At 40.6% G+C, this 22,177-nt stretch overlaps 1 protein-coding gene across 1 annotated transcript; it reads left to right on the top strand.

The window, feature by feature from the left end:
• Nucleotides 1-590: 590 nt before the first annotated feature.
• On the top strand, nucleotides 591-21,674 carry LOC125205227 (uncharacterized). The gene is made up of 5 exons (XM_089060595.1): nucleotides 591-1,365; nucleotides 2,009-2,227; nucleotides 2,303-2,374; nucleotides 19,106-21,109; nucleotides 21,259-21,674. The coding sequence occupies exons 1-5, from the start codon at nucleotides 600-602 to the stop codon at nucleotides 21,615-21,617; spliced, it is 3,420 nt and encodes a 1,139-aa protein (XP_088916721.1). The 5' UTR covers nucleotides 591-599; the 3' UTR covers nucleotides 21,618-21,674.
• Nucleotides 21,675-22,177: the final 503 nt, after the last annotated feature.

Raw genomic sequence — 22,177 nt, 5'->3', positions numbered from 1 at the left:
AAACACGAAGAGAATGACAAAAATGGATTGGGGTGGATGAAGCAAAATGATTACATGGATTTTATTTTTTAATATTTAGTTATTTAAACTATTTAAATTTAAATTACAATTGCCACATAAGCTTTAAATTGCCACATCAGCTTTAATTTTTCAATTTGGGGAAAAATTAGAAAACTCTAAATTTCATGTATTTACATTCAAAAATTAAAATTTTAGAGAAATAACATAAAATTGTGAAAGTTTATGTATTTACAGGCAAATAACCCTTTTTTTTTTTTTAAAAAAAAGAACCTTATAAAGAAGATGTGAAATGTCTTTTGAGTGCTAGCTTAGCATAAAATATCTTATTCCGCCAATGTGGACATAGATTAACTTTGTAGTAGTGGAGCATAATCAAATTTTGTGGTAATCTTATTTCCTAGTTTGACAGCCATTTACCTAATCCACAACATAACAAAGCATCATTAACTAGCAAGTCAAGCTTCCCCACTCACAATAGACACTAAAACACAATCACATAATTAAACAAAAACTCTCAAAATATCTCAATTAGAAATAAATATATCTCGATTTCATCTCATGTAAACACTCACATTATAATGAAGACTAATTTCCTGATATTTACTATTTTAACCCTAATCACCTTCACACAAACCTCATGCCGAAAAACCCTCAATCTCACAACCGATCAACAAACACTACTCTCTCTCAAAACCACCATTTCTTCATCACATCCCAATTCCATCTTGACCACGAGCTGGTCCACCAACATATCCATATGCAGCTGGCGAGGCGTCTCGTGCGGCGCCAAACACCGCCGCGTCACGGCCCTAATCCTCTCCTCCTTCGGCCTACGTGGAAGCCTCCCTCCATATCTCGGAAACCTAACGTTTCTCCGGTCTTTGGACGTCAGCTCCAACCACTTCACCGGCCCCATACCCTCTCACCTCTCTAAACTACGTCGTTTGAAGACGATCAATTTAGGGTTCAACAACTTCACCGGACAAGTACCGTCGTGGCTCGGAGCCTTTTCCGATCTGCAATACGTGCGGATGAGCAACAACAGCTTCTCCGGGGATATACCTTCGTCTCTGTTCAACGGTTCATCTCTGATTGAGATTAATATGAGATATAATATGCTATCGGGGAAACTTCCGAGTGATATATGCAGTAATAGTCGGAAATTGGAAGCTCTGTTTCTCACCGGAAATCAGCTCAGTGGGGAGATTCCGGCGAATATATATATGTGCAGAGAGCTTCAAGATTTGCGGTTGCCAATTAATAGTTTCAGCGGTAGGATTCCGGTTGAAATTGGGAATTTGAGCATGCTTAGGGTTTTATCTCTTGGGATGAACCATTTTGAAGGTGTGGTCTCTTCTTCTTGTTGCTTGTTTCGAGTATTTTCCACGAACTTTGAAAATGGCCTTAAAAATTACTCCCTCCGTCCCACAATAATTGTCACTCTTATTGTGGGCACGAGTTTTAAGAAATGTAAAAAAAAAAAAAATTTGAAAAAGTTGGTGGAATATGAGACTCACATATTTTTATATTGATTTTATAATAAAATGTGAGTGAAGTGAGTTAGTAAAATATGTGACCTACTTACCATTTATGACAAAAATGAAGTGTGACAATTATTATGGGACGAATCAAAATGGAAAAGAGTGACAGTTATTGTGGGACGAAGGGAGTATAAAATTTTTGAAAAAGATGCAATTTTCCCAACTCGGTCAAATAGAAAATTTTCGGCATACTTATGTGGTTTAGTCTGAATTATACATGAAACGACGTCGTTTTGACGCCCTAGTTCTTGAATTCGGTGTTGAATAAGTATGTGCCTAGGAGGATAAAATATGTCTAGTATATCTTCGAAAAATAATCCATCATGAAAAAATGTTACCAATATAAAGTTTTGTGACTTTTAAGACCGCTTTCAAATTTACTCAATGCTTATGATTTTTAAGACTAATATTCCTAAATTTAAATATTGTTTTCGTGATAATTTCAGGAGGAATACCAGCTGAAATAGGAATGCTCTCGCAATTAGAGACATTATCCATCCCTAGTGCTTTCCTAACTGGAAATATTCCAAATTCTTTCTTCAACTTTTCGTCTATGAAATCGATGGATCTCAGCGACAATAGTTTATCTGGAACTATATCAAAAGTCACTTTTCACATCCTCCCTAAAATTCAAGAAATGTATCTTCTATATAACCACTTGACAGGTATTTCTAACTCCTACAATTTTTTTGAACATTTTATAAGACTTTTATAAGTATTTTTTATGATGGGAAATTCAGGTGTTGTGCCAAAGGAATTTGGAAACTCAACTTCCTTGACAACTTTGGATCTTGCTTATAACCGATTCACAGGTGCATTTAAAATATTGTGCTACATTTTTTTAGATGCAAAGTATATATTGATACTATAATATGCTCTCTCCGTCCCATAAAAATATGTACACTTTTCATTTTAGTCTATCCCACAAAAATATGTGCATTCACTTTTTTGGAAAGTTATATCAATTTAATAATATAGACTTCACTATCCACTAACATTACTTTAACTACCATTCTTTTCATCTCTTTTACTTTACCATACTATTCTCTCCATCTCTCTTACTTTACCAATTTTGTTTTAATTCTCGTGTCATATCCATGGCTCATGTTTTTTTGGGATAGAGGGTATTACTTCACGAATAGGATTTATTAATTCCTAGCTAGTTTGATTAAACCGCACGGTGCAGACGAATGTACCAAGACCACCACTTGCTTTTATAGAATTATAGTAGTTGAGATTTGGGTATAAGTTGCATAAAAAGAAACAAAAGCGCTATATGTCAATTGCTCTAAATACCCATTTTTGCATAAAATGTATATTTGTACATGTAAAAATACTGTGGCCGTTTTACTTGATTTTGTTTAGTTTTTCTGTCTTTTTTTTCATTTCGTAATTACTATGTGCACTACATTAAATTTAGGGATCAAATCACCAAATCATAAGTTAACATGTCTTATCAATTTTGACCAGTGAAACGAGTTGGGTATGAAAAGTGAGAATATATAAGAATATCCGCACGGCGCGGCTCGCCACCGGCGAGACGGGTCGGCGGCGAGACCGCGTTGCAAAACGCATCTCGTCCGGACAAGACAGGACGTCCCGGCGCGCGTCGCGCGCGGAAGGGGTCGACCTCGAGTTGTCTTGCCACGCGCTGGCGCTAGGCGTGACGCTCACTCGCCGACCCGTGAGTGGGGGTCGTAATTATGATGTCATAATTTTTTTTTCAAAATTTGAAATTTTGAAAAAAAAAGAAAATTCAAACGGTCGAATTTTCAAATTTTTTTTATTTTATTTTTATTTTTCTTTTATTATTCTATAAATACTCTCTTCCACTTCCATTCTCCATTCTACACACAAACACTACACCCATCTATTCTTCTCTCAAATATCTTATCTCTTTTTTCTCTCCAATTTTGGAAAAAATGTCCGGCGATGGAAACTTCGGCGGCCGCGGCCGCGGCCGCGGCTTCGACGGGTTCGACTTGAACTCGTTTGGTGATTGAGCGAGCATGTACAACGTTTTGGGTAGTCCCGGTTCGTCGCCGGGCACCCAAGGCTCGACGACTCCGCCGGCGTACCAAACACCACATTTTGATGTGGACGCATACTATCGTCCCTCCCCCCAAGAGGTACGGGCAATTGCCGGGATTATCCCAAATTTCGGAGAATTTTCCGGATGAACGCACTTTGGAATACCGGCCCATAGATGGAGGCTCCGCCAGGATCGACGTCAATACCCAGGAGGAAGATGAGGAAGAGGGCGACCATGAGGTTGTGGGGGATGACGGCCGTCATCCATACAGCCAAAAGGAGACGTTGGCCCTGTACGACGCTTGGATCACCGTCTCGTACGATCCTGTCGTCGGGAATTAACAAACCAACTTGTGTTTCTGGAGAAAGTCGCCGAAGTTTACAACGCACGAAGGCCGAAGAAGACCTTTGCTCGCAACGTGAAGATGCTCCGCGGTCATTATGACCGATGCGACAAAGATGTCAAAATATTTTGCGCGATATACAGAGCAAAAGAGGCGAATTACCAAAGCGGAGCCGACATTCTGAGCGCGGCGTTGCGGGTCTTTAAAGACGATGTCGGTAAAGATTTCAAGCATGTCAATGTTTGGTCGCAAGTCCACCACCTTGAAAGGTGGACTGGCGGTGTCCAGTCGGGTGTGGGCCCGAAACGCACGAAGCACACGGCGCGTGGCCAATACTCGTCTAGTGATGGCGGCGAAGGCAACACCTCACGTGAGGGCACGCCAACCGATGATGCGGGGGGGTCTTTTTCCGGTTCACGACGTCGGCCGCAAGGGACCAAGGCGACGAAGGCGGCTAGAGCGAGGGGGAGAGGGAGGGGGAGGGGCCGAGGCAAATCAAGCCATGCGGGCTCAGGCTCGGGCTCCTGCACGGGCTCGAACACCCTAATGTCCATGTACCTGCTCGCCACGATGGTTGACACTTCAAAAATGAGTCCTTCCCAATTTGAAGCCCATATGGACGGAATTGAGCATATGAAAGCTCAACTTGGTATTCGGTCTCGATCTAACTTGGGTGTACCGTCAACTTCGGGGGATGATTCGCTGACGGAGTAGTTTTTATAATTTAATTTAGAGTATTTTAATTATGTATTTTTAATTTTTTTAGGATTTTATTTATGTATTTTTTTATTTTTTAGGCCTTTAAATTTTAATTTTAATTTTGTTTAATGAAGTGTGTTTTTATTAATTGAATTTGTTGGAATTAAAAATAAAGAATGAAATTGAATGAATAGTTAAGGGATGAGATGGTTATGAGATGGAGGGATGCAGGTGTTGTCTCTTAGTTAAGAGATGGGCTGAAAAGTACAGTGGGGGGCCCATGAATAGTTAAGGGATGAGACGGTTAGCGGATGAATAAGAGATAGGGATACGGATGACCTAAATAATCAAGTATTCCCCGATCCTCCATTGTGTGTGCCATTAAAATGTCAATTGTCTCATTTCACTTTTATCATTTCAAATAATGGACCTTACATTCCACTATCCACTTCACTCACATTTTATTACTCCATCCGTCTCACTCTAAGTGACACATTTTTCTTTTTAAAATGTCTCATTCTAAATGACACACGTCTAAAAATAAAATCATCACTCTCCAGTTTGCTCTCTCTCTTACTTTATTTTTTTCACTCATAAAACAACACTCCATAAAATCAAATGTCGAAAATGAAATATTCGATTTAGAGAGTGAGACGGAGGGAGATGACTCATATTCCACTTTATTTTTCCACTCACTTTTCTCTATAATTCTTAAAACTTGTGTTGGGTGAAAGTGATACAGCTAAGGGACAAAGGGAGTAATATTTAAACTTATAGAAATTATTAATCTTAACAAAATGCATCAGAAATAGTAGCAATTAGCAGTCAAATGTACGTAGCAATTAGTAGTCAAACCTCAGGGAGGCAGGCTGTAACAGCCCGCCCTCCTAGGGTACAATAAATGCGGCGGCTGCTAACCAAAACCGACTCCAAAACGGTAAACATAGGCTAGGGTTTCATTTAAAGAGTATTGGCCAAAAGAAATGAAAAAGATATCAGAGTATTTAATGCAACAACTTAACCTAGAAGTTCAAAGGAAGATAGATATCATAAATGAGGGTCAAAAACCTTAAGAGTACGACATAGTATCCCAGACAAAATCACAAGAAAAGACTAAGGCTTCAAACCGAAGGCAAGATGCAAATATTCCAAAAAAGACATTCTAAAGAGTATTAAAAATTCAGCGAAAAACGACCAAGAGAAAGTATAGCTATGTATGGTGACACAACCACACTTAGAGTTCCACATATCCGTATTAATTAATTAGGCTGCTCAACACCCGCCACCACTCGTCATCATTCAACCTGCACATAAGGAAAACACATGCATGGCTGAGTATTTTGAAATACTCAGTGAGCTCGTTGCCAAAACATTTTATAAGTTATGCCACCCTTACCAAGTGAACTCGAGTTTTAAGCAGTTATAAAAGAATATCACGAGTATCACAAAATATATTTTCATAGACTGGCCAGTCAAAATAACCTCCCATTTTCTCATAAATTAATAATCATTCCATGGTACGACGAAAGTGTGGCCACACTTTTCGCCCACGAGACCGGCCGACTAGCAAGGACGGCTCTCGATCCCATTGTGTACACAGCCTGGTAGGGCTTGCGGCCCATACTCAGACCCGAATTCATATAAGCAGATCAGATATCACATTAAAACAAACATAGGTATGGCATAACAGTTAAACCACCCTTATATCTCCCAACAACATTTAGATAAAACAAAAGAGAGTTTTTAGAGTAAAGCCCACCTCGATTGCTTAGTTTTCAAGTAGTTTCGCTTTTCCGTTATCCGGCTTCGCAACCAAAGTTTCACCTTTTAATCACATAGGCACATATCATAAATTAGGTTCAATACTACTTTTACTCATGCATGTCTCATTACTTTTCCCTCTTCCCAACGATTTATCTTATCATTACTAATTAATCAAGATCATGTTTATCACATCAGATTAGATAACTATCAAACACACACTACACAACACATCAACACACACACACAGCACACACACACTCACGCCACACACACACTCGGCACACACACATACACACGTTTCCACATCCCTTTTCATCCCTCTTTCACTCAACTAAGATGCATGAGGGTTCAAGAAGACCGATTAATCGGTTGGAAGAAGAAAAGAAGAGGTAGAAAAAGAACAAACATAATTCTTAAACAAAAATACCTCTTTAGCGAAAAACAATCGGTAGAAAACAAGTATTTGTCTTGATTCTTCAAAGTTCTTGGATTATACTTCAATTTCTTCTCAAAGGATGAAGGATTAATGGAGTAATGTAGAAGAAAAATTGAGAGAGTGAATGGGGGTGAGGGAGCCGAAAATATGGGGGCTAGGGTTGGGGTTTTGGGTTCTTATTTATAGAGTCCAATGAGATCTTTAGGTAATAAGAATAGAATAATTGGTAAGATCTCATTCTCCCAATTAAATAATTAAATAGAATAATATTGTGAAGTAGGGAAGAAGAATTAACAAAAATAGAAGATAGCAATATCTCCTAATTTTTGAAAATTAGGCTAGGTAATTAGCCATGGTTTTATTTTTGGTATTTTTCCATATAGAATAAAATGTCATGGAGCAAAATAAAAATAAGGAAAATCCTCCATGAGGCAAGGTAGGGGCCGATTTCTATGCCTTTTAAATAAGGCATGGATTTTTGGATATTTACTAAAATAAAGTAAGGCAAGATCTCTTGAAGTATGGAAAGATTTTGTAGAATAATTAAATTCAAGGTATGGAAGGAAACCAAGTAAGGAATCAAATAAAATAAAACAATTCCTTCCTTCCCAAATATAGTGATTTTCGAAAATCACTAGAAAAACAAGGGGCTCGATTTTTCCATCTTTAAACAAGGAAATAATTGGCTCTTGGAATTTAATTTGGATAAATATCCCAAGGATTAGATAAATTCTGAAAAAATAGAAATTCTTTCTCCAAGGGGTCTAGGGTTCGAAAATTGTAAGAATTAGGGTGACAAGTATTTATGGAAATTTTCTCTAATATTCTCACTCACCCATAAACAATTAAATTGCCACATAGTCTCATAACTTAATGTGTCACATGCCACATCATTAAATTAAATAGGTTTGACTTTTCAAACGTTCACACAAACCCTAACTCAAATCAACCATATCAACTCATGAAATAAAAGCATTCTCGATGCCACGTCATCAACAATTAATTCTAGGGCTCAAAATTTAGGGTTCTAAAATCTGGGATGTTACATCCTACCACACTTAAAAAAAATTTCGTCCCGAAATTTGGTACCTTTTACGGAAAGAGTTCCGGGTAAAGCTCTATCATCTTATCCTCACGCTCCCACGTGGCTTCCTCGGGCCTGTGGTTTCTCCATTGAATTTTCACGAAGGCAGTGGTTTTATTCCTCAAGGTTTGGACCTTTCGATCTAAGACTAACTGGGGTTGCTCCTCATAGCTCAGATCCGGGCTTACAGCAATATCCTCGTAACGAATCACATGCTTCGGATCGAACACATACTTTCGCAATTGCGACACGTGAAAGACGTTGTGCACATTCCCAAGGCTGGGCGGCAGCGCTAATCGATAAGCTACGGGTCCTACTCCTTCTAGAATTTCGTACGGCCCGATAAAACGTGGTTTCAGTTTTCCCTTGACTCCAAAACGCGTCATCCCTTTCGACGGGGATACTTTGAGGAAAACTTTGTCACCAGCGTGGAACTGTAAGTCCGTCCGTCGAACGTCAGCGTACGACTTTTGTCTGTCCTGAGCTTCCTTCATTCGCGCGCGGATTCGTCGAACGATTTCGACCATTTCTTCAACTGCATCGAGTCCAAGCGCTCTTCGTTCGCCGACTTCATCCCAGTAGAGCGGAGATCTACACTTTCTCCCATAGAGTGCTTCGTAAGGCGCCATGCCGATCGTTGCTTGGAAGCTGTTGTTGTAAGCGAACTCGATCAATGGGAGTGCGGTCTCCCAGCTTCCGCCTCGGTCGAGCACCACGGCTCTTAACATATCCTCGAGAGTTAGTATCGTCCTCTCGGATTGTCCATCGGACTGGGGGTGAAAAGCGGTACTAAAGTTTAAGCGTGTTCCAAGCTCGCGTTGTAGACTAATCCAAAATTTTGAGGTAAACTTCGGGTCACGATCAGACGTAATCGTCACTGGGACTCCATATAGTCGCACGATCTTCTGAATGTAGATCCGAACTAACCTATCCGATCCATGGGTTACGGAGATTGGTATGAAATGCGCACTCTTGGTAAGCCGATCGATGATCACCCAAATCGCGGTGTTCCCTTTAAGGGTTTTCGGCAACGCAGTCACGAAATCCATAGCGATGTGCTCCCACTTCCACTCGGGTATCTCCAGCGGTTGTAGCTTCCCGTACGGTCGTTGGTGTAAGGCTTTCACCTGTTGGCAGGCTAAGCAACGTTCCACGAAAGCTGCGACATCTCTCTTCATGCCGTTCCACCAAAAGGACTTTCTCAGATCCTGGTACATCTTCGTGCTCCCGGGGTGAGCAGTGTATGGGGTTTCGTGAGCTTCGCTCATGATCTCGTTCCTAAGACTCTCGTGGTTTGGCACGCACAGTCTCCCTTCGAAGGTGAGAGCGTTATCGGAAACCTCGCTAAACTGTCCGGACTCACCGGTCCTTACTTCGACTCGAATCTCCTCCAATTTCTCATCTAGCCTTTGAGCTGCAACGATCCTCGTCCTTAGATTGGGTTCTACTACTAACGCGGCGATTCGGCCTTTCACGGTATCGGGTGTTCTAACTACTTCTATCCGCAACTTACTCAACTCTCGCACTAAACTTTCCTCTCCCGTTAGAAAAACAGCGAGTTGCGATTGGTCTCTACGGCTTAAAGCGTCTGCTACTACGTTTGCCTTGCCGGGGTGGTAATTGATACCACAGTCGTAGTCCTTCACTAGCTCGAGCCATCTCCGTTGTCGCATGTTCAGATCCTTCTGCTCGAAAAAGTACTTTAAACTCTTATGGTCCGTAAAGATTTCACACCTAACTCCGTAGAGATGGTGCCTCCAAATCTTCAGGGCATGCACTACGGCGGCTAACTCTAAGTCGTGGGTAGGGTAGTTCAACTCGTGCGGTTTCAATTGTCGTGACGCGTAAGCGATCACTTTGTTGTTCTGCATCAACACGCATCCTAATCCGACTTTCGAAGCGTCGGTGTAAACTACGTAATCGACTCCAAGCTCTGGCACAACTAACACTGGTGCGGTGGTCAATTTCTCCTTCAAAAGCTGGAAGCTTGCTTCACATTCCGGCGTCCAGTTCACCTTGATTCCTTTCTTGAGCTGCTGGGTCATTGGTCTCTATCTTGGAGAATCCTTCTATGAACCTTTGGTAGTATCCTGCCAAACCTAGGAAACTCCGAATCTCGTTCTGCGTCGATGGCGACTTCCACTGTTGTACCGCATCGACCTTAGCGGGGTCCACTCGGATTCCCTCTGCTGACACGATGTGTCCTAAAAAGTTGACTTCCTTCAGCCAGAATTCACACTTGCTGAATTTGGCGTACAGCTTCTCCTTCCTCAACGTCTCCAGCGCGATCCGTAGGTGTTCCGCGTGCTCCTTCTCGTCCTTCGAGTAGACTAAGATATCATCTATGAATACTAAGACGAACGTATCTAGGTACGGGTGGAAAACGCGGTTCATTAAATCCATAAACACGGCTGGGGCGTTCGTCAGACCGAACGGCATCACGACGAACTCATAGTGACCATATCTGGTACGGAATGCGGTCTTAGGGATATCCTCTTTTCGCACTTTCAGCTGGTGGTATCTGGACTTCAGATCCATCTTAGAGAACACTCCGGCTCCTCGGAGTTGGTCGAATGGGTCATCTATCCTCGGCAAAGGGTACTTGTTCTTGAGGGTCAATTTGTTCAACTCTCTATAGTCGACACACATTCTCATTGACCCATCTTTCTTCTTAACGAAGAGCACCGGTGCGCCCCATGGCGAAACACTGGGCCTAACGAATCCTAAATCCATGAGCTATTGCAGCTGAATCTTTAACTCCTCTAACTCCTTAGGTGCCATGCGGTACGTCGCCTTCGATATGGGTGCGGCTCCAGGTTCGAGATCGATCGTAAATTCTAATGGCCTATCGGGCGGCGGTCCAGGTAACTCCTCGGGAAAGACATCGGGGAAATCTCGTACGACAGCAACGTCTTCAAGCCTCGCTCCCTCCTTCTCTTCTCCGTGGAGATAGACAAGGTAGGCCGGGCGTCCTTTCCTCAACATGGCGGTGGCTTGTAACGCAGAGACTACAGCGATTCGTCGGTTCATCGAGATTCCGTGGTACACGGCGGGTTCCATACCCGGGGTTTGTAGGGCTATCTGCCGTTTCTTACAACTAATCGTCGCGAAGTTCGCAGTTAGCCAATCCATTCCTAGGATCACGTCAACGTCTCTCATCGCCATAACTCGCAGGTCGTGAGCATCTAACTTAAGTTCTCCTAGTACGATTTCTACGTTCAAGCAAAAACGAGAGATCTCAACCAGTCCTCCTACCGGTGAGGACACCATCATTCTATGTTCAGACTTCCTATTAGGTAAGCTTAAGGTATGCACACACAACTCAGAGATGAAAGAATGGGATGCGCCCGTATCAAACAAAACAACAATAGGGGTGTCAAGGATTTCGCCTATACCTGCTAGGTTTCCACTCTCAGGCTTTCCTTGCTCGACCTTGGGCTGCTTCTGCTCTATAGCGTACGCTCTAGCTGGGGCTGGAAGTCTTGGGCGGACAGGCTGCTGCAGCCGCAGTTGCTGATTCGGATTTGCTCCCGAGCTCGTAGGTGGCGCTCTCGGCTACTGACGGAAACCCTGATGGTTCTGCCTTGGTCCGGTTCCCTTGCTCAGACACTCCCTCGAAAAGTGCCCGTTTCCTCCACAGTTGAAGCATCTATTCGAGTTCGGTCCTCTACACCACCCGAAATGGTACTTGGCGCAAACGTTACACTGAGGTGGTCTGGCACGGGGGTCGCTCCTTGGATTGGACGAAGTCTGTCCTCCTCTGTTGGGACGGTATCGCTTATTGTCATGGTGGATCCTACTCTCCTCCCATCTCCTCTTGTCATGGTTAGGACGTGACGGGGGTAATGCCAGCGTAGTGTTCCCCGCGCTCCTCTCCTTGGGCATTGCTGCCTCTACATCCAGTGCGAGGGCTAGCGCCTCGGCATACGTAAAGGTTCCGCGGACTGCCAGTGCCATCCTAATCTCGTGCCTAAGGCCCTCACGAAACTTATCAGCCAGCTTCTCATCCGTATCGGTCTGTTCTGGCGCATAGCGGGTCATGTCACAAAGTGCACGGTCATACTCGGTTACAGACAGACGTCCTTGGGTGAGGTTGTGAAACTCAGCTGCTTTCGCCTTGCGGTAGCTCTTGGGTACGTACTTATCGTAAACTTCTATCTTGAACTCCTCCCAAGTCATCCCGTCTATGCGATCCTGGGGCATGGTTTTCAGTTTGGTGTCCCACCAGAAACCGGCGGATCCAGTCAGCTGATGCGTCACGCAGATCATCTTCTCTGCATCGTTGCACACTAAGGTTCGGAAGATGTGCTCTAAGGCTCGTATCCAAGTTTCGGCTATCGTAGGTTCGCCTATTCCATCGAAGGTAGGAGGCTTTTGGTCAAGGAAAAGCTTTACGACTTCCCTATCTACTCGCGGTGGTGGAGGTGGTGGTGACGGCGGTCTTGGTTGCGTCACGCTTTGCTCTTCCGAAGCATGGGAAGATGGTTCCTCGTTCCTCACGTTGCGTCTATGCGGCATTCTGATTTACCACACTCGAACGGTTAGCGCACTTACTTAACATTTCAAGGTAGTGATAGGGTACTTTGGAAGAAAAGATTTTTAACTCAAACACAAGCAGGGTCCAAAGAAAGACCACACAGTAGCAGTTGTTAGGAAAACAGAGAACATAATAAGGTTGCACCATAAGGTGGAAAACACTCGGAAGATATTAGAAAGAGTAAGTATATTCACGCAATAGGGGCAGAAAAGAGTGAAGACGGCTTCATAGCCATATAATAGAATGAAAGGTACGAATTCCCCATTAAAATTTCAAAAACGATCCCAAAAGGTCTTGGTACAATGAACGGAAAAGAGCGATTCAATCGCGGAAGGAAAATAACAACATAACCAAAGTTCCTAGAAAATCAAAACGTGGGGAAAGGGAAACAAGATCGCTACTTGAGCACTTAGCCACTTTTGGCCTCGTCCTCTTCGGGCTCTCCCGACTCTCCGACACTCTCGGCGCTCGAACTCTCTCCTCTCTCGAACGATCCCATCTCCTCTTCCTTCTTCTCGTTGCTTCAGGGCGAAGGAATCGAAGTAAGCATCTCTCCGGCCTCTCTTATGATCCTTCGAGGGGCCGAAACGCGCATCCTAGGGGTTCTTCTACGGGGAACGCGAGCAACGTGCGGTTCCTCGTCATCGCGATACTTCATCCGTCGTGCTGCTCCTGGCGAGTACCTTTGCGTTGGCGGGTGGAGTGGAGGTCCATCAACGGTAGCAGACATGGCCGGAAGTAAGACTGCTATTAGGCCGACGAAGTCTCCTCGAGGCGTGTATTTGGGAGGGCTAAACCAAGTGTAGGATACTGAGGCTTGAGCGGTCCACTCGCTCCAAGGGGAAGACAGTATATGGATAAGTCGCATGATTCCCTCGTGATGGGTAGTTCCGTACGCGTAGGCGTCCAGCCAATGACCATAGAAATTGGTGACGAAGTTCAGCAGGAACTGCTCTCCGTCCCATTCCAGCTCTCTATAGCGTTCTACCGGAAAGTTCCTATTCTTGGCGTAACGGTGGCGCATAAGGGCGTGATAGGGTTGGACCATCTACAAAAGGGGAAAAGGAACAAGTCAGCACCATCACAAAAGTGGAAAAGAATAGATAGTGCGTGATCTCAAATGGTGCTGCGAAAGTGTATAAGAGTCAAAGGATGGTGGTTCAAAACGTCGCGTCCAAGGTTCTTGTTCTTAAGACGACTATTCGTGCGTTCTCTATTCGCGTTTCGTTGAATCTCCACATACACTAACGGCCTTATACTAGTTCTTTCGCGTTTCTAATGTTGGTACAAGCGTTGTGATCGTATAGCTAAGTCATGCTAAGTCCCAAACATGCTAGGTTCCAAAAGTCCAAGTCTAAGCATAGCAGCATTTCAACATAGTCTCACGTGATCACATTCGCATTTCACAAGTTTTCACAAAGTCTCATGTAACATTCGACAAACCATTCAAGAAGCATCGCTTCGTGTTCATAGTATTTTTATCACATAAAGCATGCTTTTCACAAATTCTCATGTTCAATCAAATCATCATTCAGAAAGCGTCGCTTTCATTCAAAATATTTCCAAAAGCATCAAGTTTCAAGCACAAGTCACAAAATATCTAGTACCTCTTTCTTTGCGGTTGAACGAGACGAGTTGCGGTGTTGAGCCCTTCGCGTTTAGTTCATTTACAAAAAGATTAGAAAGACAACCTAAAGTTCGAAAAGACTCTTGGGTCCAGAGCGGAAAGAAACTGAGGCTCTGATACCAACTGTAACAGCCCGCCCTCCTAGGGTACAATAAATGCGGCGGCTGCTACCCAAAACCGACTCCAAAGCGGTAAACATAGGCTAGGGTTTCATTTAAAGAGTATTGGCCAAAAGAAATGAAAGAGATATCAGAGTATTTAATGCAACAACTTAACCTAGAAGTTCAAAGGAAGATAGATATCATAAATGAGGGTCAAAAACCTTAAGAGTACGACATAGTATCCCAGACAAAATCACAAGAAAAGACTAAGGCTTCAAACCGAAGGAAGATGCAAATATTCCAAAAAAGACATTCTAAAGAGTATCAAAAATTCAGCGGAAAACGACCAAGAGAAAGTATAGCTATGTATGGTGACACAACCACACTTAGAGTTCCACATATCCGTATTAATTAATTAGGCTGCTCAACACCCGCCACCACTCGTCATCATTCAACCTGCACATAAGGAAAACACATGCATGGCTGAGTATTTTGAAATACTCAGTGAGCTCGTTGCCAAAACATTTTATAAGTTATGCCACCCTTACCAAGTGAACTCGAGTTTTAAGCAGTTATAAAAGAATATCACGAGTATCACAAAATATATTTTCATAGACTGGCCAGTCAAAATAACCTCCCATTTTCTCATAAATTAATAATCATTCCATGGTACGACGAAAGTGTGGCCACACTTTTCGCCCACGAGACCGGCCGACTAGCAAGGACGGCTCTCGATCCCATTGTGTACACAGCCTGGTAGGGCTTGCGGCCCATACTCAGACCCGAATTCATATAAGCAGATCAGATATCACATTAAAACAAACATAGGTATGGCATAACAGTTAAACCACCCTTATATCTCCCAACAACATTTAGATAAAACAAAAGAGAGTTTTTAGAGTAAAGCCCACCTCGATTGCTTAGTTTTCAAGTAGTTTCGCTTTTCCGTTATCCGGCTTCGCAACCAAAGTTTCACCTTTTAATCACATAGGCACATATCATAAATTAGGTTCAATACTACTTTTACTCATGCATGTCTCATTACTTTTCCCTCTTCCCAACGATTTATCTTATCATTACTAATTAATCAAGATCATGTTTATCACATCAGATTAGATAACTATCAAACACACACTACACAACACATCAACACACACACACAGCACACACACACTCACGCCACACACACACTCGGCACACACACATACACACGTTTCCACATCCCTTTTCATCCCTCTTTCACTCAACTAAGATGCATGAGGGTTCAAGAAGACCGATTAATCGGTTGGAAGAAGAAAAGAAGAGGTAGAAAAAGAACAAACATAATTCTTAAACAAAAATACCTCTTTAGCGAAAAACAATCGGTAGAAAACAAGTATTTGTCTTGATTCTTCAAAGTTCTTGGATTATACTTCAATTTCTTCTCAAAGGATGAAGGATTAATGGAGTAATGTAGAAGAAAAATTGAGAGAGTGAATGGGGGTGAGGGAGCCGAAAATATGGGGGCTAGGGTTGGGGTTTTGGGTTCTTATTTATAGAGTCCAATGAGATCTTTAGGTAATAAGAATAGAATAATTGGTAAGATCTCATTCTCCCAATTAAATAATTAAATAGAATAATATTGTGAAGTAGGGAAGAAGAATTAACAAAAATAGAAGATAGCAATATCTCCTAATTTTCGAAAATTAGGCTAGGTAATTAGCCATGGTTTTATTTTTGGTATTTTTCCATATAGAATAAAATGTCATGGAGCAAAATAAAAATAAGGAAAATCCTCCATGAGGCAAGGTAGGGGCCGATTTCTATGCCTTTTAAATAAGGCATGGATTTTTGGATATTTACTAAAATAAAGTAAGGCAAGATCTCTTGAAGTATGGAAAGATTTTGTAGAATAATTAAATTCTAGGTATGGAAGGAAACCAAGTAAGGAATCAAATAAAATAAAACAATTCCTTCCTTCCCAAATATAGTGATTTTCGAAAATCACTAGAAAAACAAGGGGCTCGATTTTTCCATCTTTAAACAAGGAAATAATTGGCTCTTGGAATTTAATTTGGATAAATATCCCAAGGATTAGATAAATTCCGAAAAAATAGAAATTCTTTCTCCAAGGGGTCTAGGGTTCGAAATTTGTAAGAATTTAGGGTGACAAGTATTTATGGAAATTTTCTCTAATATTCTCACTCACCCATAAACAATTAAATTGCCACATAGTCTCATAACTTAATGTATCACATGCCACACCATTAAATTAAATAGGTTTGACTTTTCAAACGTTCACACAAACCCTAACTCAAATCAACCATATCAACTCATGAAATAAAAGCATTCTCGATGCCACGTCATCAACAATTAATTCTAGGGCTCAAAATTTAGGGTTATAAAATCCGGGATGTTACACAGGCCGTGTGGTAATATTACAAACTACACAGCCGCGCCGTGGCTTGGAAAGCGCACGATTCACGTGCTTGGTTATGGTTGGTGATGCCGATGCTAGGGATTGCGGATCACGCGGTCCATGTGTTGGTTTTTGGTTTTTTTTTTTCTTCTTTTTTTTCCTTATTTTGATCAAAGCTTGGCCTGTTCTTATTTTTTTTTCTCAAGCCACCACATATAGGACTAAACTAGTCAAATAAGTCTAGTAAAAAATTATTACTTGCATCATTTATCCCTAAAAATTTAATCTTGCTCGCCCTTGAATAAGATAAGCACATAAGTTCCAATAAAAATCGAGACTTGAGAACATGAATCATGCACAAACAACTCCTTAAGATCTAGTTACATCAACACATCAATCTATGTCCAAATAGCATCTTTCATGTCTCACACCATCTTTGTTATGTCACCATCCTTATTATGTCGTCAATACTTATTATCTCCGTGTATTTTATATTTTGAAAACTATTATAATTAATCAACATAAAAATAATATCTAATGCATAAATCAAAATTTCTTTCAAATTTGGTTATGCATACCAATATTCCAAAAAAAATAAGGCTTAGAAAGGTCCGAATTGGCTCATTAGGAGTTTATGTAGGATTATGCATATTAATATTCATCCATAAGGCTTAAGTCACAATTCCTTAATCACTTTCATGTATCACCATTACCATAACCATCAACCACTTAAACAAAAATATGCAAATTGGCCCTATAGATTTATTCTTCATATATTTGAAAATTGGATTTACTATCTCTCGCTAACGTGAGAAATTGGACGAAAAAGACACTGCTTTTCCTATATCAAAATGTGATACTCCTGTCACTTTAGAAGATAAGAAGGTACACAACCAAGTTCAAATCAATAGTCCACAACACAAGTACAACATCACAATAAAAAGTTGGTGTTGCAATCTTCTTCACTTTCATCTTGACCTCCTGTTCATTGACCCTGGCAGTGTTCTACATACCCGAATTGATAAAGTCCATAGAGGGTATGGACTTTTCTACATTAACCGGGACATCATCCAAAATTCTTCTCGACTTTATAATCGAGTGGCCAGCCAGTTGGAGGTCGATATCAATTGGTTTCATTCTCTCAACTAGACCAATTTCTTGGACAGTTTGTTAAGCCATAATAGAGATCATAGATTCTTGATCTAGCATTCAATTCTCTATCACACAATAGATCACACAACTTCCAAGGCCTTTCATCTTTAAAAGTATTTTTGAGTAATCAACTGGGAGCACTCCACACTAACTACCCTTGAATCTTCTTTTTTAACATATTGCCCCCATAGTTGCACAATACACACCTTATTAACTTCTAACACGATTAGTCCACCCATGGACTATCTCCTCAACAATTTTAGCCCTAGAATTTTCAATATGTGTATTGATTGTAAATCAAGTTAAAGAAACATAAAATAATTAACAAATGTTGTGTTGTTGGGGCATGCACATAATAACACAAATAAAATACGAGCCATGGAAAGGAATTATATTGCATAAAAATAACTAAGAAATCATTGTATGAAAAACATGATTTATCAAACCCTAATACCTGATATGAGTAATTGTCTAGAAACCCACATTTGAGACAGAAACCTGTGTGGCTTTTGTTGCTGGGTGATGCCAATGAAGACAAATATAGTGTGTTTAACCAAGCACACGGTTCGTATGCTTAGTTCTGGGTGGTTACGTCGATGGAAATAGAATCTGTGTGGTTGGCATTGTGGGTCACATTGTCATTGTTCAGCTCTATGTACAAAATTCGACATACCATAAGGGCCATGTGTTCTTTCAATAGACGACACGGTCCGTGTGGTTCTTGTGATTTCCGCTTTTTTCTCTTAATGAAGTCTGTCCTTTTATCCATCTTTTTCTTGGGCCATGACCTATATGATTGGACTAACACCTAAATAAGTCTATAACTACGAAAATAATTATTACAATCTGATCCATATCAATAGGATTGCGACACTTTGTTATTTTAAATGTACATAATATATTTTGATTATGTATGTTGCTTGATGTCAGATGTTTTCTACTACCTTTTCCCTGAATAAGATGATATACTTGGTGGATGACATGAGATATTTTGGGATGTTGTATAGTGTCATGTAGAGAGAAAAAAGAAATTGAGTATATTATTGTAGAAAAAAACAAAATAAATTGGAGTAATAATGAATAGAGGGAGAGAAAATGTAATTGGATATAATAACGATTTATTTTTTCCAAAAATGAAAACATGACATCTTTTATAGGACAAAGTACTGTGACGATCACTTTTAGGATGTGAGAGTAATACATTTCTATTTGTAGATAACTTTAGCTAGTCAATGCATGAATCAATGTTAAACATAAAAATGACTTTTCACATACTATACACGGATAGATAGATGCATGAACAATGAATCGATCATTTCACTTTCACAAATGGTTATGATATTTCATCAAATACCATCTATCTATGACAGGTGAATTACCAGAGGAGCTTGGTAACCTGGTCAATCTTGAGATGTTTGCAGCTTGCTTCAACGATTTCTTACATGGAACCATACCATCTTCCATATTTAACATATCATCATTAAAGGTCTTATCTCTTCAGCAAAACAATTTCTCAGGCAACCTTCCTCCATATATGGGACTCTCACTCTCCAATCTCCAAGAGCTTTATCTATACTTGAACAAGCTCAGCGGTAAAATCCCAAGCTCCATCACCAATGCTTCTCAGCTTATTGTCGTAGAATTGAACAGAAACTCATTCATGGGTTCCATCCCCGACTTTGGTAATTTAAGACGCTTAGAAGCACTTCGACTTTGGGAAAACAATTTGACAGGAGCTGAATCTCCCCATCAAGTGATAAGATTTCTCTCTTCATTAACTAACTGTCGCGAGTTACAATACTTGGAAATATCAGACAATCCGCAAATGAATGGGATCCTCCCGGCCTCCATTGGGAATTTATCTACTGATCTTGTCACTTTTGCAGCATCAAACTGTAATATAAAAGGTTCTATTCCTCAGGGGATTGTAAACTTAAGTAGTTTGCATGGTTTGTATCTTCACCAAAATCAACTCACAGGAGATGTTCCAATACATATAGGAAACTTGAAGCAACTTGAAGGAGTAAATCTTGGTACGAATCATCTGCAAGGGTTCATTCCTCATGGTCTTTGCCAAATGAGAATGCTCAACTTGTTGAACTTGAGTGAGAATTTTTTCACAGGTCCTGTGCCTGGATGCTTGGGAAGGATTAGAAACTTAAGGGAGGTGTATTTGGATTCAAACAAGTTGAATTCCACCATACCTCTTGAATTATGGAATCTCACAGATCTTACGAGTCTCAACTTGTCCTCGAACTATTTGAATGGTGAGTTGTCATCTCAAATTGGTCGTTTGAAGGCTATCAATGAGCTAGACTTGTCTTGCAACCAATTTTCAGGTGATATTCCTAGCTTGATTGCAGGGTGCACTTCATTGGAGTTCCTATCTTTGTCGAATAACTCGTTTGGTGGATCTATACCTCAATCTTTCGAGAATATGAGATCATTGAACGCGTTATATCTATCTCATAACAATCTTTCTGGTTTTATACCTAAGAATATGGCTAACCTGGACCTCATGTATCTTGATGTATCTTACAACAAGTTGGAAGGGGAGATTCCAGATAGAGGGTGTTTCATTAACTTCACTGCTGAATCTTTTGTTCATAACTATGCTCTTTGTGGTGTTGCAAGATTTGGGGTACTAAATTGTGTGAAACAACATGCTAAATCAAGACTGAAGAGTGTTACTGAGTTGATGAAGTATATTTTGCCACCCGTGCTTTCAGCTTTGATATTGGTAGCTTTTGCATTTATGGTAATTAGGCGATGCAAGCCAAAAAAAATACCATATAAAGATGATACTTCAGTAGGTGATCATTGGAGGAGAGTTTCGTACTTAGAGCTTGTGCGTGGAACTAATTCTTTCGGTCAAACCAGTCTGCTTGGACGAGGAAGCTTTGGTTCAGTGTTCAAGGCGATGCTTTCTGATGATTTGGATGTTGCGGTGAAGGTCTTTGATATGCAATCAGAAGGATCTATGAAGAGTTTTGAGACGGAGAGCCAGATACTAAGTAACATCCGACATAGGAACTTGCTTGGGATAATTGGTTGTTGTAGTAATGTTGATTTCAAAGCCTTGATTCTTGAGTACATGCCTAATGGGAGTTTGGAGAATTGGCTACATTCTGAAAATTGTTGGCTAGATCTACTACAGAGGGTGAATATAGCAATTGATGTAGCATTGGCCTTGGAGTATCTGCATCATGGCTATACATTCCCCATTGTTCATTGTGATATAAAGCCGAACAATGTGTTGCTTGATAAGGATATGACTGCTCGTGTTGGCGATTTTGGTATTTCCAAGCTTTTTGAAGAAGGGCAGACCGAGGTTCTGACTAAAACATTGGCAACTGTCGGATATGCAGCACCAGGTGATGTTTATATGTATTTTGAGATTTAATTTTATGTTTCATATTAGGTGATGTTTATATGTACTTTGAGATTTATTTTTATGTTTCATTTTGGGCTAGTATCAACTCGTGAAAAAACTATTTTGATAATGGAAATGTCTTGTAATTAGAGTATGGATCGGAAGGAAAGGTATCCACGAACGGAGACGTGTATAGTTATGGTATAATGCTCTTAGAGATGTTGACCGGGAAGAAGCCCACGGATGATATATTCATTGGAAATATGAGCTTCAAAGAGTGGATTGGCGAAGCAATGCAAGAAAATACAATAAGTGAAGTTACAGATCATGGATTGGTAGCTAGAGAAGATAGGCATTTCAATGAAAAAGAGGGATGTGTGTCATCTATTTTTCATGTTGCAATGAAATGTTTAGTCATTTCACCACATGAAAGAATAAACATGATTGAAGCAGCAGCAACTCTCAAGAAAATAAGAGCCACACATTTAGCAGGAACCATAAGGCGTTAGTAATCTCAAAGTGTCTTTTTTTTAAAGTCTGTGTATATATATAATATTTTCCATATATATTTTCGGACACTTGTCTCTATAATAATACTCCCTCCGTTCCCTCATAGTTGAGGCGGAACTTTTCGGCACGAAGTTTAAGAAATGAATGTTGAGTGTGTTAAATAAATAGATAAAAAAGTAAGAAAGAGAAAAAGGTAGAGAGAATAAAGTGAAGAGAGAATAAAGTAGAGAGAATAAAGTAGGAGAGAGGAAAAAGTTACTATATATGAAAATGACTCAACTATTAGGGAACTTCCCGAAATAGAAAAATTACTCAACTATGAAGGAACGGAGGGAGTATGAAAATTAACAATATCAGGTACGTACAACAGCCGACGACAAAGATTACAATAAAATCTTATTACAATTACAAGCAACCTAATAGTCTATTACAATAATTATTTAAAGCAACAACTTTGAATATCTAGATGTAGATCTTTACTAAGCCATCTATTAAAGTTATCAAGAACGATACCTCAACCATGCAAAAGTAGTCGATATCTCCCTCGAGCCACTGTTAC

This window comes from Salvia hispanica, chromosome 6 (assembly GCF_029641045.1).
Source record: "Salvia hispanica isolate PSC_SH4W2 chromosome 6, Shi_PSC_v1, whole genome shotgun sequence".
In the NCBI taxonomy this organism is placed as follows: Eukaryota; Viridiplantae; Streptophyta; class Magnoliopsida; order Lamiales; family Lamiaceae; genus Salvia; species Salvia hispanica.
Note: the sequence above shows the minus strand (reverse complement) of the source record. Positions and strands in the feature narration are given on the sequence as shown.